A 20,049-nucleotide genomic window follows, 5' to 3' on the forward strand; every position below is an offset into this window, starting at 1 on the left:
GCTATTCAGCATTAGAAATCTGAAGGAAATCACTACAATAGCTTGCCTTCATGGAAGACCGAGACTTTGAAATGAATAAATGGGTTTTGATTTACCCTCTGTTTGGATTTGGTTGAGTAGAACAATACCTTCTGTAATCTACATGCTTGTAAATAGAAGGTTATCACTTCCCCAGTTCTCTAATGGAAGATTACACATCTTGTGCTTGAAGGAACCCATTAATCTCCATGCCTGGATTTTGCAGTCCGATACTTTGTTCCTTTAAGACTTCCAATAGAATAAGCTGATATAAGTAGAGAACCAATTGCTCCTCTTTGACTTTTATTTACACTTTTATCATCATACAGTACCACCTCAACAGCTTTATACAATAAGACAGAACTCAGGACTCGCAGATGATTGAGTGAAATAAAATTACACACCTGCTAATGCTTGCATTTCATTCAGTTCTATGTAGTCTCTCAAAGTGAGTTTTTATTGTTGATTAACTTTGTTTTTTTGCTACTATACGCAGCTGCTTATTACAATACCTGCATATCTATGGTAATGAAAACAGCATGTGCATCCATGGATAATGACATCAAACAACACTGCATTAAAATTCATTATGCGCTTCATCCAGTAAATCAAAGTAAATGGATATTCTTTGGGCATGTATTTGTTTTGAGGCTACAAGATGATGTTGCTGCTATTGAAAGAATGAGGAGGCCGTGGACTGATCGCTCTTCATGAGGAAACAGATTAGAGAAGAGTGTGTAATAATGCAGCTTTGTAAGAGCGTGTAATTTAAACTACTCCATTGTAGTCACGTAGCTGGCAAGTTTGGATTTGCTATATTTTTACTTTGATATTGCTTCTTTATTACACAGCTGTGTGGAATAATTCACTCTGATTCACGGTCTGATGTTGACACTCTCACAGCAATTTGTGACCGTTTTTTTTTTAGATTTAGCGAATTTGTTTGAATTCATACAATCTCATTTGCAAGCTTTCGTACAATCTGCTTACACCCCACAGAGGGTTAGATTTAAGAGAGGACCTTCATCCTTAATATATTTCTAAAAATCTAAAATTGTCCACATAAAGCAAACTGTATGAATTTCTTACAACATTGGCAATAGTTTTGTTTTTAATTAGATGGAGTAAGATAATATTCACTGTTGATATATTGATGATATGTCCACTCATGCAGACAACAAACCAGCACTACTTTCGTGTTTCTTGTATCAGTTACTGTTGAATTCAGTGTTAATATTAACGTAATATAATTACTGTAGTAGTTAATATTACTGTAGTATAGAGTTGATCTTGTTGCAAATTACTTTTTCCTTAGTGGATGCTTTAAGATATCATACAGGTCAAATTATAAAACAATTTCAAACAAATCAATATTTCATGTCCAAGAATTCATTTCTTTGGTAAGTAGTCGTATAATAAGCAGGATTCAGCATATAATGTGCAGAAATAGGAAATCTAGTCATACGCTAGTACTTTAAGTTGTTCTAAAGAAGAAAAGATGAGAAGCTAGAGTGCAACATAATTTCCATTACATACTGGATTGTATTACTTACCCGCAGTAGCTGTAACTCAAGGCCTCTACAATGGTTCAGATGTAACCTTCAGCTATTTAATGCCTCTAAAGACTTCTGTGTGGTGGAAGAAAAATAAAAGAGCAAGAAAAAAGGAAAAGAAAAAAAAGCAAGAAAGTCTACATGAAGGGTGGACCTTCATGCTTATAAATATATTCTATTGTCCTCAATTGTAGGTTGATTTGGAGAGAAGATAAAAGTGTTTACTTTTTTGTACAAATCCAATTGTATAAATTTATAAGAAATTACCAACTTGTAAAATAGTTACATTTTCTCATGCAACTGGGTTGGTCAGATAATATTTGCCTCTCATGCAGGCAACAAACAAACACTACTTTCATGTTTCTCGTATCACACCGCAGTGTTGCTCTCTCGTTGCATACAAATGCCACTAGTACCATTTTGTGTCTCAGTTATCAGCTGTAGCGAAAATGACTTAGGAGGACTTGTAATACTATTGCAGTGTCTTGTTGCAAAGCCAAGTTTGAATATAATTTTTTTTTTTTTATTTAGTGGAAGCTTGAAGATACACAGAAAAAAAAAAAATTACCACAAAAACAATTGACCCTCAGCAAAGACCTGCCCCCCCTTCGTTACGGTAGCTATGTCTGACCGACAAGGCGTTATGATTTCAATCAAACTCAATTTTTAATTCAAATCAATATTTCATGTCCATGAATTGATTTCTTTGGTAAGTAGCCATGTAATAACCAGGATTTGCACCAGAGTTTGTTTATTTTGTGATACTGACCAACTTACATTTCATAATGCGGAAAAAATCTAGTCCTGCTCTAGTACCTACAAGCTGTTCTAAAGAAGAAAAGAGGAGCAACTAGACTAAAGCATAATAATTTCCTGGTTCAATTGTATTGGACTGGACTACTTGCAGTAGCTGTGACTTGCTCAAGGCCTCTACATTGGTTCAGATGTAACCTTCAGCTCTTTAATGCCCAGCCTCAATGGATGGTAAGACTTCTGTGTGGCTGAGGAAAGGGCTACAACACATTTAAGCTTGTTCCAACATCTCAGACTCATCATCCATGTGCTGTGCAGATCAAAGCAACACGCCTAACCCACCACCCCCACCGCCAGCAACCACAACTGCTGGCAGAGGCTCTAGTCAGACTGGCTTTTCCACCAGCAGTGCAGGCTGTCACTGTCACAGGCATTGTCAAAGACATGATCAAATACTCTTCCACTCTGCTGCCTGACACACACACACACGCGCACGCACATGCGAGCACACTTCTCTTCCCAGCTCCCACATACATTGAGACAAACTGTCAAAGAACCAAAGATTAGTAGATGCAACTCACAGCAAACTTATTGTTATGCATGGATTCTGAGCAGAGAAAAGGTGAATAAATTTACGGGGAACCACAGGAAGAGATGGAACATCAGCAGGATGCGTACAATTCATTCCAGACCGGCAAATGCACCGGAGGCCCGTGCTAATTAGTCAATGTCCAGACAGATTAGGTACAAGGTGGAGTGTAGATGTAGCTGCAGGATATTTCAAATCAGTGTAATAGATTTTTTCCCCCAAATCTAACACTATATAGAGACTACATGGATATATTTGGCTTCAGTTCTGCCAAGGCAGGATCCGTCTATAAATTTCATGCACCAGTAAAAGCAATTTAGCTGTGAAAATACACCAGTGTAATTGGGAGAGAAAAAATGGGCCTGAATCTGTCATCTGAATTTCTTTGTTTGTTCATTTTTTTCCTCCTCCATACCCAGAAACTGTAGATAAGGAAAACAGGGCCAAATATCTCCCAGCCCATTTCAATCCGGAAATGTTTACACACCCGTATTTATTATTCATAGATCTAGGACGGGTTCTTTCCAAAGACAAAAACACAAAAACGTACATGATAAACTGCTGTACCCTTTTCCGAATGTCCTATATTTGAGCACGGCTAAAGCACAGCGAATCAAAAACGCTTCTGTACGAATGCCGGTCTTTATACTACATCTCTTACACCAAGGTGGAATGCTTGAGAATACCAAATGACTCCCTCTAGGCCACAAACAAGTTCCAAAAAGTGCTTATCTATGACATTTCAAGCTTACTTTCTGCAAGATTAGAGGTGGAGAAATTACATTTCCAGTCGATAAAAGCTACCACAAAGAGCCCTACACATCAAGATAAGGGAGGCTGCTGCTGACAAAGCTTAGGAAAACATAGAGGGTTTTGTTCATGAAAATGAGAGCATGCAAAATAATATTTTAAATGACGGAGGCACAGTTGGAGGCTTCGTGGTCATGAGGTCAAAGTAAACATCTGCACACAGACAAGATTTACTCATTACAATGTTACACTCCTTCTTGAGCTGAAGAAAAAAAATTTGTTTTCAGAAAACAAAAGCCATTTCAAATGATAAAACACAACATGAGATCCCACTTAATCTAAATTAATATTTAAATAATTCCAAACTTCAGAAAACCCCAAGGGTTTCACAGAAATGTGTTCCCGACCTTTTTGTCGCATGACAGCCCTGACAGTATATCTTAAGTACCCCATCAACAGAAATGATATGCTCAAAATAATCAATTTTATTCATTTTGATTGTTTTGAACAAACCAATCAACACTGTGCCTCATCAAGTAGATTCTTTTCCTTTAATAAGACACCTGAACTTGTTTGTCTATCACAATTTGACAGTTTTGTATGTAAACAGAGATAAACTTTCTCAAGCAAACTATATCAGTGAATTTATTTTGAAATTAAGCTGTAATTTCTGTTCAATGTGTTCAAAAAAGCAAAACAAATTTGTACTGCCACATATTTTTAGATATTAAAATCACAGGTTTGGAATGACATGAGGGTGAATAAATTATGACAATATTCATTTTGGGGTGAATTATCCCTTAAAAAAAAAAAAAAAGCAAAATAAACATTATTGAAGATTGAATAGATTTGGTAGCTCATGTTTCAAAAGTGTAAAGCTACGGTAAGTACTTCTGTTACCCCATGCAGCCAACTGCATCTGTCCCAGTCTCATGCTGGCCATTCTCAGATATTAACCTCATGAAAGACTGACAAATGGAACTAATTAGCATCCAGTGGCATGAGACCTCTTGGTGCCCACAAAGGAGGACCACACGCTCTGCACCCTTCAACTCATCAAGGTCATGTTTTATATAAACCAACGGGGCAGGGCTCTTTACAAAAAGTTTCCTATCAAATACAGCACGTCTCATTGCTAATACACTCAAATGAATGACAGCTGATTGAAATACTTACCTAAGAAAGAAAATCATAGGAATAAACCTGTGCTTCGAAATAATTTGCATTACAGTTACATTTCATTTTATACACTACATTATAGTAAATACACATAAACTGACAAAACCCCATTTATCTCACTTCCCCAAGACAAGTGGGCAGAAATGATGCCTATGTGCACACAGGTAAAATGCATCAATGCTTTTAAGCACGGATGAGCACGTCATTGAATACATTAGACTCTCTCTTCCTCCACCGAACACACTTTTCTAAACTACCCTCACTTTCACAGCAATTGAAGCATGAAGCATGTGTGCAGACTATATGCTCCATAACACAGGATTGTGCACCATGCATTCACAATTACAATTAAGAATGCCTTCTAAATATTTAGACTAATTTCCTATAAACATTCAATCAAAAGTAACAGTAAAGAAATGAAATTTATTCAGCAAGAACATATTAACATATTAAACTGGTCAAAAGCGACAGCAATTGTTTAATGTTATAAACATTAAACTTTTGATGTTAATAAATTATCTGAATTGAATGTGGTAGACATTTTGTTGCAAAATTAAATATTTTTTTTCAATTAATTGTTTGGACAGTATTAGTGTCAAATAAGTAGAAAAACTTAAAAGAAAATAAATAGGCATAATTATTCAGAATAAATGATGTTATTATGTTTTGTAGCGTATGTTGAACTAATTAAATTCTTCTCTTGTGTAACTGTTGAATTCAACATCCTGTAGCCGAGACATAAATGAAGAGGAAATCAGTTTTTAAATTTAGTCCAAACTTGCTTTAATATGGCTAAACGATTGCAAGCTTGTGCGTCAAAGCTAAAAGCAGCACCAGGGAACTGGTGTAAGGAGGCAGGGCTTTGTCAAATGCAATCTAGCTCTACCAAATATAAAACATGAAGGTCTCTTGCTGTCAATACCCCAGCTGTGCACTGCTTATATCCAGATGCATATTATTTTGCACTAATCCCTTGTCTGTCAAGCTCCATTTTTAAACTCCAAAGCTAATTTAATTCCGCTAGTGTGATGTGGTGAAGGATTGAAGCACAGCCGGCAGTGCGGCTCCACTGTCACAACATGCTTCATAGCCCAACATTATGGCCCGAGGACATATAAAATGAACCTCATATCCAGTCAGTCTGTCATCAAGCATGGAAATGCAATTTCTTTTGCTTCCTCCATTCAACATCATTATGGTTGTTTAAGACAACAATATGAATGGAGCAACAAAGTTTGAGTTTTCATTTGCCTGCAATTCCAAATGAAAAGGGATAAAGATAAGTCACACCATTGATCATTATGCGTCAAGAAGCATTGGACTGAACTAGAGCGGGTTATTCTTCTGACAGCAGATTTTTGGTTTGGTTTCAGCAGATTTAAAACGTGTCATATATAACAACCCAGAATAACAAAGAAGTGTGCACACATTTGGAGAATAACAATTGTGCTGAAACCATATGCACACTCAAAGGTAAGAGCATTCATTAAATTTGTCCCTTAATGGTACTATTACTTGTCTTTGCCCTACCGAGGGGACGCATTTGCATTCACAATGCAGGTCTAACTCCTTGGTGCCTCTAATTGCCTCTAAATTTAGCATGTTGGCTTGTCCAGGGTACAGAGTAAGAAAGAGAAGGCAAGAACTAAACCATTATGGAGGGAGTGAGAAGTAAGGCAATCCTAGGAGGAGGATTTTGATCATGCGAAGGGCATATTTCAATGTCCAAGGACGTTTTCAGAAGAAAACAATGTGACACTGCATAGCAATGGCACCTCCACAACAGACACTTAGAAATAACATTTGTAGCATACAAATGCTGCTCCACTTAATGATGCTTGACATTCAAAATAAATGTTCATTTCAAGCGCAATTATGTTTAAGAGTCAGAAGTGAGGATGAAGGGTTTACAGATAGCTTTAATGTAAGGGCTGAATGGAAGGCACCTCCTGTGAGGCCAAACTCAACATCCTTCATGTCCTTGAGGCTGTAATAGAATATGACTCCGCTTTACTTCTTGCTCCAGCATGATGAGCAAGAAAGAGAAATCAAGGTTTTTTTTATTACCAAAATAATCCATTTTACTTTCAGATTTGTCATTTAAATGAAAAAAGTGCAGCTGGTTCAGCCTGAAATACCTACGGTATTGTTTTTATTTTCTACAGTGACGATCAAATGCAGCAGTATCCTCACAGCCGCCTGTATACTTTTGTCAATCTAGATCAATTTGGTACAGCATGGCACTTAACACCACCAAGGTCATGGGTTTGATTCTCTGGAAACTGAATATTTACAGCTTGTATACCAAAAGTCACTTTGGAGAAAAGCATCTGCCAAATACAGCATATATAAGGCAAATGTAAATTCTGAAATTTCCTTTTGGAGAAATTCACTACCGTTTAAAATTTTACTGCTTAAGTATTGTGAAATATCATTACAATTTAAAGCAACTGTTTTTAATAGATTTTAAAATGTAATTTATATTTGTTTGCAAAGCTGAATTTTCAGGTTTTTCTCCAGTCTTCAGTGTCACATGATCCTTCGGAAATCATTCTAATGTGCTGATCTGCTGCTCAAGAAACATTTCTTATTATTAAAGATGAAAACCGTTGTACTGCTTAATTTTTGTGGTCAACCAGAACATTTTTTTCCAGGATTTGTGATAAATAGAAAGAAGAAAAAATAAAAATAGAAGTCTTTTGTAACATTATAAATATGTTTAGTGTCACTTTTGATCAATTTCACACATCCTTGATGAATGAAAATATTAATTTACTAAAAAAGATTTTACTGACCCCACACTTTTGAACGGTTAGTTTGTCAAGACATCATTGTACCACTGGAAACCAAAGACGGGGTTCCCACTCTTTCATGAACACCAGATTCAAGGACTTTTTTAAGCACCATTTATTTTATATCAAGCACCTATCAAATTCACACGCCAGCATATGTAGTGTCATGAAAGACCTTACAGCACTAAACATTTTACTTGCACTTAACATTTATATTAAAAATTTCAGAGTAATGTTTTGAATGTGTAGGTTTCATAAATTTAGACCGTTTTGAGCAGTCGTGTTCAAAGGAATTGAATGAAATCCATTGAAGTTAATACTGGTAATATTCAAATACAATTTTTTTAATATTTATAAAATATGCATCAAACTTGTTTTTGCTGTAGTTCTTGTACTAGATTTAAATTTTGCAATTTTTAAGTTAATAAAAAGTGGTTAAATGTTGTAGTAACACTGTAAAACCTGTTAATAATAATAATAATAATAATAATAATTTGTTACATTTATATAGCGCTTTTCTGGGTACTCAAAGCACTTTACATAGAAGAGGGGGAATCTCCTCAACCACCACCAATAGAGACGTTACTCATTAACAAATAACTCAAGTCAAAATTATTTTGTAAATCCCATTTTTTCATCTTTGACCTAGAGGAATGCAGGTGCTCAAACATGCAGCTGCTCAAAATTTCTATATATTTTTTTAAATGTCATGAACATTTTAAACCTTGTGCATGTGCAAATCTGCAAAAAAAAATATAAAGAAAAGAAATAAAAAAAATAGGACTTTCTATTTGCTTTTAAACTGTACTAAGCTGTTTTTCTTATTTGTTAAGTTCTACATTTTCTCCTTAGCTCCATGTCACAGTAAGTTCTGGGAGTTCATTTTTAGTCCATCTCCTGTCCTGAAAAGTCTGTCTTGCAGAGATTGACTAAAAATGAGCTCCTGAAACATACTGGTATTCTGGAAGATAAATTCTTCAAACAGTGGTACAAGAGGATGTGATGCTGGTCCTTCAAGAGTCACTCTCAACATATCCGTCTATAAAAATTAGTCTTAATGTATTTCACAACACTTCAGCATGTTATTCTTATTAAGTGAGGGTCATTTTTTAGGATTTTTTTACCCGAGCAAAGTCTCTGAGACCCTTGTAACACCTTGTAATTCTGGGGACTCCAGGAAGGTTGCAGTTCTGGAAAATGGTGGCACTGGAGACTAAAGGTTTGATGGTTTACACCTAATTTTTCACATTAATTCTTAATTATTTTGCAGATACCTTGTGTTTTTTCTTCTCCACCTGTTTTTGTCTAACCCCGCTGACCCAATGAGCATTTCGCTGACCAATGGTCATGTCTTAACTTTACAATTTCTGTATTGCATTGGTTTTGAATATTTCTCATTGGGGATTTAATCATTTTTGACTTTTCAGTTAAATCTCTTTTTTGGCTCATTTTATCTGTAAAAGAAAACGTGCCTAATAATTCTGCACATGAATATAAGGAGTTTTTCACTTCCAGCCTTCATGGACAATTACATATCACTTATAAATGATTAAATACAAAATTAATAGTAGTTATTAAGATCGATGTGGTTTGGAATTGGTAAAATGTTCTTGGAAAAAAATATGATCAGAATATCAACGTGCCTAATAATTATTCACGCACTGTAAAGATGTGCTCACTTTACACAGAGTGTGCGTGATCGCGAAATCGAAAGTGAAAGTGAACTGCGAGCGCTCATTCAAATGTGATTTCAATACCCCACATACCAATAGCGAAAATTATATTCAATATAGAATGTTTGTGGGAGCGGGACACACACGTTGCGGGAGTGGGCGGTGATGGTCAGAAACTCAGCGGGAGCCACTTAAGAAAACTAGGCTGCACATCAACACACGCTAAGTTTATTTTTTTGCACTACCCCATCTTTGACAGCACATATAGGACCATTTTTGAAATAGTGCCATAAACTAAATTTATTTCAAATTTAATTCAAGCACTTTCAAGGACCCATTTTTGTTTTCAAGTACTTTCCAGGCCTTGAATCCATATGTCTGAAATTCAAGTACTTTCAAGAAGCGTGGGAACCCTGCAAAGAGAACCAACAGATGATCATAAACAGATTATTGCCTTATAGGTTTAGTAAAAATAAAAAAAGCTTTTATGAAATGTGAAAAATATTTTTATTTTATTTTTATAAAATGGTCATTTGAAAAAGATCTTATTACCAAAAGGACAAGGAAAAACCGCCAGATCAAATCTTTCCAGTATTGAAAACACAATTAGTATCAAATACAGTGAACGCAAGTATGGGCCCTATATGGTCTATTCGTTTCAAATTTGATTTAACTTCTACAAAATCATTCATCCTGGAAGAAGGAGTCTAAATCCCCCATCTCCTCATGGGCCTGTTTGGAGTTTGCCTGAGAAGGACGGGGCACGTTGGCAGGATTTTCTTGGCTTTTTTGCGACACATCGACTTCTTTCTTGATGTCCCGGCCTCCACTGAGAAGCTTGTGACTCTCAGTGAAGTACTGGTTAGGGTGATTGAGAGAAAACCCAGCATCCTCGACCTGAAACAAACAAAACAAATTCAGTAAACAAATGACTATACTTGCATTTTTATTAATTAAAGCAGGTTTTAATAACTGCATTGAACCAGGCTTTCTATGCAATCTCTCCTTTCTTTCAGCCTCATCTATGGCTGAGCCTCTCGCTGATGGATCCCTGAAAGCTGCATCGCATTCAGAACGCTGCGCAATCCATTTGTTTCTAAGTGCTGAGGATATGGCTGTTTAATTATGCTTCAATCACAGTACGCCCCCGATACTCCTCATGAATCAAACTTTCAAACCCATCTCTCTGAATCGAGTGCACGGGGTCCCTGCGGTAGTTAAGCTGTGGACAGAAAGATCCATTACACGGATTCATCTCAGAGTTAACACATTACAGTGGACTACCCTCGCCCGGCGACTCTGCGCCAAATGAAATATGCATAAACATGAAACAATCCGAGCCGAGGCCTAGAGACGGATCAATCCGGCGGATGCGCAACAAGCTCTCCTCCTTCCTGAGGTCCGCCTCTCTCGGCTCCCCTCCTCCTTTTCATTATTCTCTCTATTGTTTGATTTATTGTGGTTGTGTAAATATTTCATCAGAGAAGTATTACATTTTGACCTTTAAATAAATGCTGCCAGGGAGGGAGGAATGCAAGCGTCTATTTGTTATATGTCGCGGATGTGAAAGCAGAGGGCGCATATGGCAGTGATTAAAGTCTCCTACGCTTGAATCCAACAAGCGTGTTTTTGCGGCCAAGATGGTTGCTCAGTCCCGTATCAGATGGAGGGAAGGCGAGGTGGTGCGGATCCCCCGATGCTCCAACAAGAATGTTTTATTGTGCCCGTTAACGTCAGGGGTTTCTTCATTCACCTACCCTAAAATATGAGTCATGAATTTCAGAGATGTGATTTTCATTGGGCTTGGTAGGAGGGAGGGGGCAGTTTATCTTTCAAATCCTGTTATTGCAGGCTGTTCATCAGGGAAGCCGTCTTATTCATTTTCCCGCATCATAAGCCGTTTGCTCTGTTTGGCTCGGGGCTATTAGTCATCAGCAATGACCCCAGTCCCGAGCGCCCCGGGGCCACGAGCTAAATGATGCCCTTGGACTGCAAAGGCGCTGGCGTTTCACCGGGAGCCATTAAAAGCCATTATATCCTATCAATGACACTTTGAGTGCATTACGGCATTAAAAGAGGGAAGGCGCAGACACAAACACTGTTATAAACCTTTCTTATTGAGGGAATAAATCTAGACATGCAAGAGATTAGAAATTTATACACACGCTCTTTGATTTACTTATCTTGACATTGAGCTAAAGCATCAACAGCAGCAAGAACAGCAGCATATATGATCTGAAGTGTTTACAGAGATGTGTGTGGGATTTTACTATGCAGTGTTAATGAAAACTAAAACTATGAACACAGATTAAAAAAAACAAACTCGATATGATTTTTTTATTAATATTTTTATTAGGGCTACCCCCTAATAGTCGACTAATCGTTAGTCGACCAGCAGAGGCTTGTTCGACTGAAATTTTATTAGGTTGCAGAAAATAAAAAAAATAAAATAAAAAAATAAAAATCCACAGGCGAAGTCACGCAGTCCGTGACTAACAGATCGTTAAGGGCTGGTCTATGTGGTAGTACAGTACATCAGGCAGGACATCCAAACGCTCAGCGATCATTCATCGACCTCAAATATGGCTTATCTGAAATATGTAAGTATTAGCAACTTTACATGGCCGCATCAATGTAATATTAAACTAGAAATGTGTGCGCAATTGAAGTGTGGAGTGTGAAGAGACAGATGGAGGCACCTGAGCGATCGTTTGCTCTTAAAATACCGTTCATTTTTTGTAACACATAAGAGAAATACATCTTTTGAATATGTAAAGACTCTGTTTATTTGTGTGCACTCACAATAAAAACAAATCGCGCTTTTGTGAAATAATGAAAGCAAATGGGATGCGCTTTCTGCCGTCTCGGTCTGTGAACTTGAGCGCAAAACACTGTGTATATCTTTACCTTACAGACATTAAAAATATATCTATAGAGAGTGAAATGTCTACTTTCAAATTAACCAATTCAAATGCAAAACAAATATTCTCAGATTATGTAATCCGTATGAAACATGCATACAGGTGCATCACTACTGCGGAGATGACGAGTCAGTGTCGCCGACTTCATCTCTTAAACCGAGAACAAAGAAAGCACTAGTTTATCAAAATATTAAAATGTTAATGCAGTCTCCTTACTGTTTTTCACTGATACATTCATAATCATTACTTCTGCCGGTAAGTGCGCTGTGGCAAGCTTTATGCGTGTGCTTGAGTGCTTATTAGGCTGTGTAGGCAATTAAAGGCTCATAATAATGATTTAAATGGTTTATTAATAAACATGCGATTAGTCGATTAATGCTTAAATGAATGATTACTAGTCGACCAGAAAAATCCTTAGTCGAGGACAGCCCTAATTTTTACTAAGGATGCATTAAATCGATCAGTGTGAGAAAATACATTTATACTATTACAAAAGATTTCTATTTCAAATAAATGCTTACTTTAAATTATAAAAATATTTCACAATTATTACTTTAAAAAAAACATTTTTTTTTTTAAAACACTGTATATTTCTGATCAAATTAATGGAGTCTTGGTGAGCATTTGAGACTTCTTTCAAAAACATTTTAAATAAATCACACTGAGCCCAAAACTTTTAAATTTATAATTTAAAATAAAAAGAAATCCACTATATCTCAATAATACTAGACTGTGATGAAAATGTAACACCATTAAACTTTTTTTCCCCCCTTTAGCAGCCCTAAAATACTCAAACTAAAAACAAAACTAAAAGAGCTAAAACACAAAAATAATAAATAAATAATAGTAATAATAATAATAATAATAATAATAATAATAATAAGCTAACAATGCTATTGAAAACCAAGGAAAACTTAAGTGAGAAGACAATAAATTTAAATGAGTAAATTAAAAACTAATTAAGTACAAAAAAGTAAATACTAAGTAAAAAGTATAAAACATCTAATAACCTACTATCAATTCTTTTACTATGAATTTGCAAAGTCAATTAATTAAAAATACTCAAAAAAAAAAAGATTATTTCGCATCAGCATTACAAGTAGTTCTGATTGACAAGTTTCTGGTATATTCTGAAATAAATCTCATGAGTTTTCTTGTTACTAAAGCCTCCGAGTTTAAAATCCATCTAGCACTGCTGACAAACATCTGAGAGGTTTACCAATCTCTTTCATATCCAAGACCGTCTTTTCCCCCTCTTCATATTAACCTGTCACCTAGCAGATAGCGTGCGTTTGCGTGGCGTTGGTGTGTGCACATTTTCATTCTCAACCTGTCAGCTGGGCTGCTTTTTTAAGCAGAGGGACAGGGCACAGGTGTCACACAGGTAATCTTGACTGACATCGCTCTAAAAAATATTTCTCTCCTCTCAAAAAAAAAAAAAAATGCAAAAAAGTTGCTGGCAGAGTCATATCCACCCCCCTCCAATATAAAAATACGAAGGAGGAATCAGAGGAAATCCATTAGATAACCATTTAAATAGAGCTGTAATCATTTGCTTTCTCAACCAGTTCTGACACTCAAATCCACTGCTATTATGCCCCTGTCAAAAGAAAGCATATTGAAACTGCAAAGCCCTTGAAAAGTCCAATCTCAAAGGGCAATCCAAATAGAAAAAGTAAGGTTTCAGCACATTTATCATTTAATAAGAGTTTGTGCTCACTTGCCCTGAAAATATAACTACAACACTAGCTTTAAACAACGCTTTGAAAATATTAATGACCTTGAATGGACAATGTTGATCTAGCCTTTACCAGAAAAGCTTTAGATGATAAAAGTTGTAAACGTATTGGAGGTTTAATCGCTTTGATGCATGATTTATTAAATCAGAAAAGAAAAAAAATGTAATGTCACTTGTTACTTCAAAAAACAAAACAAATTCCCAACCTGTAACTGTTTGTGAAAGAATGACATCTGTCCATTGCAGTAAAATGTAGACATTTCACAGATACACTATCTGATGCATTACCACTTCCATCAGCCATGCTGAATTGATGTTATAAATAAAACAACACTATGACATAAAGGCCCTGTCCTAAATGCCACCCTAAGACCTCAAATGTCAAATGCGACACCCTACGGGTCCGTGGACTTCACTGACACAAGCAACGGTCATCTTAAGTCTGCAAATTCACATCAAGTGCACCATTTGGGATGGAGCCAAAAAGGACCGTCATACAGAATTATGGCTAAGAACCAAATTTAATCACCTATGTTGAACATAAATGGTTAAAAACTATCTGTCCTTATAGCAGACACCATGTTTCAGTGGGTTAATGAATTTTAAAGCGCTATACAAAAACTTTACAAATTTACAAAAAACAGATTCTATTAGATTTTAAGCTAATGGCAGATGTGACTACAATGGTCAGGCTCTGTAAAGACTTTTCAGGGCTGTCCACGAGCTGACAAAAGCAGGCCCAATTACAGCAGGCCAAAATGAAAAGCATCCTTACATTGTGTGTCAGCTCAAAGTACTTCTGGCAGGCCAGCTGATAGTGCATTCCCTTGACCAGCTCCAGGATCTGTGAAAAAGAGAGAGAGGAAAGGGTTGAACGGTTGGGAGTGAGAAAGGAATAGGAAGACATAAAAAAAAAGTGGAAAACAGTGAGTGTGATCATGAATGAGAGTAATAGAGTGGTCTTAATTATTCATAATACATAAACATGTATGCTCTAAAAAGGTATCCGTGTAAATTATTAAAGACTGAATATTAAGAAGAGAGAAATAACACTTCTTGGCTCCACAAAACTGCAAAAAGAATCAGATGTCAAAGCCACCTTAAACTTGCCATTAACATGCATTTCATATCCAAAGAGTAACAGGATGTTCTTTTAATACAATTTTATTTACACCTTCGTTCATATCTCCAGCGTGACCAGATGGAAAACGCCACTTACATATTACACCGTAGAGCTTGTGTAAACTGAAAAACACCAACCGAGAGCTTGAAATGCTTTTTGCCATTCTGACAGATAAAAAATGAGGTATATGGTCCTCACAGTAAAGGATGCTAGCAGAAAAAAGAACAAGTCACAACACAACACTTGCCTTTTGTGATATCAATGGTATATTAATAAGCATTACAACAAGATAAAAATTGAGCCTGACAGAAAATGTATACCCTAGACCATCCAAGTGACAGATAATGACTACATGTAGTACAAACAGTGTCTGTATTACATATCGCAGATAACACAAATGCATTAGTATTTATGTTTCACAGAAGAATATGGTCAGAAACTGTCCCTGACCACCTCTAAATCCAAACACAATGAATCTGAAAATATTTTAATGTGGTCATATGACATCCAACTACAAGCTGATCACTGACAATGCATGCTAATGGCAGGTGTAAAGGGGGCCAGAATGTCAAATCAATATCTAAGCAGTCTTTGATGAGCAATAAAGATGAATAATGCTGTTAACAATACATTGTGCTACTTTCGCTGACACAGCACAGTTTTATGAGGTTTCAGGTGAGAGACAGCAGCAAAATGCCATCAAAGGGAGAAGGAGAAGTGGTTACACATTCTGCTTCTCTTTCCTTTTCTTTTTTGCTCAGACCTCCCCTCAGGTGATGCTTTTAACACCATGTATTCCCTGTGGTATAGTATGGCATTCCACCTCAGGTAGCATCGGCAAGAGCTGAAATGCATAATACATGGGCTTAAAGGTGAGAGCCAACACCATCCAACACCTAACTCAAAGCTCCAGAGACAAACGCTACTGGGAAGAAATGGTAAAATATACAGCAAGACACCAGGTAGGGCTTCAATGTATGCTGCGAAAAACAAGATAAATATCACTGGTTTAACATATTGCCTGCGGATAACATAGCCAAGAACAGCTAATAACATGCATTACACATAAACACTGCACTTATTTGACTTGTAGCGATTTGTGGGTTTCTTAAAAATATATTTTTGCAGGTAGCTAAAAGACACTTTTTGCCTATTTAGCTACCCACTATGATTGGCTGACAAAAAATAAAAAAAAATAAAAAAATAAAATAAATAAATATACAGTATATATACACATACATACATATATATATATATATTTATATTAGGGGTGTCAACGTTAACGCATGCGATTAATCAAAAAATTTTAACATGTTAATATTTTTTTAACGCAGATTAATCGTTTGATAAGGTTTGACCCCAACTTCTTCCCGTCATTGCAGCACAGAAGGTTATCTATCATTGTGTGATGAGGGTACAGCGAACCAGTGTTGCCAGTGTAATGGCACAAGTGGACTATTTTGAAAATACAGTTGTGGGAAAAATTACAGAGCCGTGGTTTGTGGTTTGTGGTTTTTTGGGCTACTTTTTTAAATGTACCGCGGCTGCCCAAAGTGTATATAGACAAATAAAAATAAAAATAGATCCTTTTACTAATGTGTATTATACTTGGAATGTATCCCTGGCAACTTAAGAACGGAGAGGCGGTAACATCACAAACAATGTGAGTTTCAGCCAGAGCACGTTAAGGCTTTTACACAGCAGAAATAAACATGACAACAGCCACTATAGATTGTATAAGATAATACACACACGATTACGATAGATATGGTCTGTATGTGATTCTTGAAATGAATGTGTGCATCTGAAATGCTAATTTGTGCAGCGATATAACAGCAAACGACCAAATTCCACATGTGATCGCAAAAGGAAGTTATTACAAACACTCGATGGTGGTTTGAAGCGAGTTCTGAGTAAAAGTGTACTATTAATATCATAAATTGTCTTATGAAGCATGATGCTAATATTAGCTCTAATGCACCTGCAGAACAGGTCCAATTCTTCTTCATAATGCATTTTGTCATAATACTTCACGTAAGGTCACAAAAAACGTGTTGTATTTATTTAGAAATACTTTTGATAATAGTTGGGTAAATGTATACCGGGATTGAAGCGATGTGGCTTGATAAACGTTAAATTGCCAGTTTAAAGGCTGATAATGGCTGAATAAAAACAAAATGATAAAAGAATAATAAGGATTATGTCTCATACCTGGGTTTCCTTAAACTAGTTTGTCATGCATTTCTTTATTTCAACACATTTACAGGGAAATCCTAGTACTTTACATTTGTGATTAATCATGATTAATCACAGTCCATGACTGTGATTAACGCGATAAAATTATTTAATTGATTGACAGCACTAATACATACACATATACATATATATATATATATATATATATATATATATATATATATATATATATATATATATATATATATATATATATATATATATATATATACATACATATACATATACATATACATATACATATATATATATACATATATATACATATATATATACACACACACACACATACATATATATATATATATATATATATATATATATATATATATATATATATATATGTATAAAACACTGATACTGCAACATTCAAGATGCTACTTAACCAAAATCTGTTAATATAACATGAATATCCAATGTGTCACCAATATACTGTATAGCCTTGCAACGTACTTAAAGGGATAGTTCACCCAAAAATGAAAATTAGCCAAAGATTTACTCACCCTCAGGTCATCCTAGGCGTGTCTTTCAGATGAACACATTTGGAGCTATATTCAACATTGTCCTGTCTGTTCCAATCTGTATAATTACAGTGAATGGTGCCCCTGTTTCTGAATCCGAAAAAAAAAAAAAGTATCCATCCATCGCAAAACTACTCCACACGGCTCTGGGGTGTTAATAAAGGACTTCTGAAGCGAAACGATGCGTTAGTATAAGAAAAATTTAGATTCTTCAAACTTTATAAACAGTTTAGTCCAGCTTCCTGTCTCTCGAGCAGGCGCGGTCCCGACAAGGCAGTTGAGCGTATGACATAGGCGCAGCGAAATGTGCAACGTAAGGAGATGGTCCTCACTGCAGAACACAAGATCCAGGGGGTGTGGTTGGATCTAAATCCAACTCCTCCCACCTTACATTTATCTAAACCTACCCGTCTCCACCCCCTGATCCCTAAACCCACACATCCCCACCCCTAAACCTACCAATCTCCACCCCTAAACCTACCAATCTCCACCCCCTGGATGTGGATCCAACCCTGCCCCCTGGATCTTTTGTTCTGCAGTGAGGGGCTACTGAACGTAAGCTCCGGGGAGAAGTGCGTAATCTCGCGAGAGTAAGCTCCTGGGAGAGAATGACGAACACGGAAGCACAGAGGAGAAAGGAAAACAAAACACCTGTCACTAACTATTAAAATGAAGATTCAAGTGAAAAATGTCGGAATATTTCGATATAAGGCAAGAGGAGACTGAGATTTTTGCGCGCTTCTCCCCGGAGCTTACATCGCGCATTTCGCTGCGCCTACGTCATACTCTCAACCGCCTTGTCAGGACTGCGCCTGCTCGAGAGACAGGAAGCTGGACTAAACTGTTTATAAAGTTTTAAGAATCGACATTTTTCTTAAACTAACGCATCGTTTCGCTTCAGAAGTCCTTTATTAACACCCCAGAGCCGTGTGGAGTAGTTTTGCGATGGATGGGTACTTTTTTTTCGGATTCAGAAACAGGGGCACCATTCACTGCAATTATACAGATTGAAACATTGTAACTCCGAATGTGTTCATCTGAAAGAGGAATGTCAGACACGCCTAGGATGACCTGAGGGTGAGTAAATCTTTGGCTAATTTTCATTTTTGGGTGAACTATCCCTTTAAGTAATCATCACACTACAAATGTAATTCCATATAAGATGCTTAGGTAAGAAAACATCTACCCTGACATAGGCGTAGGGCGATATGGTAAAAATATCATATAATTTATTTATTTTTTAGAAATATCACGATTTTATCACGATTCTTTGTCATGTTGGTTTTTCAATTTTACATTTACATTTACATTTATGCATTTAGCAGCTTTTATCCAAAGCGACTTACATTGCATTCAAGTTACAGTTTTACATTTTATCAGCTCTTGCTTTCCCTGGGAATCGAACCCATGATCTTGGCGTTGCTAGCGCCATGCTCTACTATTTGAGCTACAGGAAAGCAAAATTTTGCATGTTGTTTGAGCATTACAGCCAAACTAATAGCGTTTTATTTTCAGGTACAATAGGTGCATTTAGCAGGAGCATTCAAGAAATTGAATGAACAAATATAAAAATAAAACTCTCTATATATTGATTCCTATTAAAGCAACTGTATTAAAGTTTTTCACTCAAGAGTAGTGAGTGATTTTTCTCTTTTTGTTTTGTTGTTTTATTAACATTAAAGGAATAATTCACCCCAAAATAAAAATAGTGTTTTATTTTTATACCATCATTTACTCACTCAAAAGTTGTTCTAAACCTGAATGATTTTCTTTCTTCTGCTGAAAATAAATGCTATTTTGAAGAACATGGAAAACCAAATAGTTGCTGGTCCACAGTGACTTCTATAGTATTTTTTCTTCTTCTATCAAATTCAATGTGGACCAGCAACTGTTTGGTTACCCACAGTCTTCAAAATATTTTCTTTTGTGTTCAGCACAAGAAAGAAATTAATACAGGTTTGGGACAACATGTGAATGAGTTAATAATGACTATCCCTTTAATGTCTGTCGGCAGCATGTTTAGTTCTGTCCCTTTAAGACCTGCAGGCATCTAATATACAGGCACGCATCCGTTTTCTCTCAGCTGTTTACTTTCATTTTAGACATAACCAACTGAGTCTATACATAAACCTTGTGTGTTTTGACAGTATTAGCGCAAAAGATAACTTAGTTCAGTAATAAGG

At 36.2% G+C, this 20,049-nt stretch overlaps 1 protein-coding gene across 1 annotated transcript in view; it reads right to left on the reverse strand.

Moving 5' to 3' along the window:
* Positions 1-9,814: 9,814 nt before the first annotated feature.
* Positions 9,815-20,049, reverse strand: part of prim2 (DNA primase subunit 2) — a 95,243-nt gene continuing 85,008 nt past the window's right edge. The window contains exons 13-14 of the mRNA XM_058794988.1: positions 14,742-14,810; positions 9,815-10,204 (exon numbers count right to left, since the gene is read on the reverse strand). Of these exons, the coding sequence (XP_058650971.1) occupies positions 9,992-10,204; positions 14,742-14,810 (282 nt within the window). The 3' untranslated portion in view covers positions 9,815-9,991. The remainder of the gene's footprint in view (positions 10,205-14,741; positions 14,811-20,049) is intronic.

Source organism: Onychostoma macrolepis, chromosome 13 (assembly GCF_012432095.1).
Source record: "Onychostoma macrolepis isolate SWU-2019 chromosome 13, ASM1243209v1, whole genome shotgun sequence".
In the NCBI taxonomy this organism is placed as follows: Eukaryota; Metazoa; Chordata; class Actinopteri; order Cypriniformes; family Cyprinidae; genus Onychostoma; species Onychostoma macrolepis.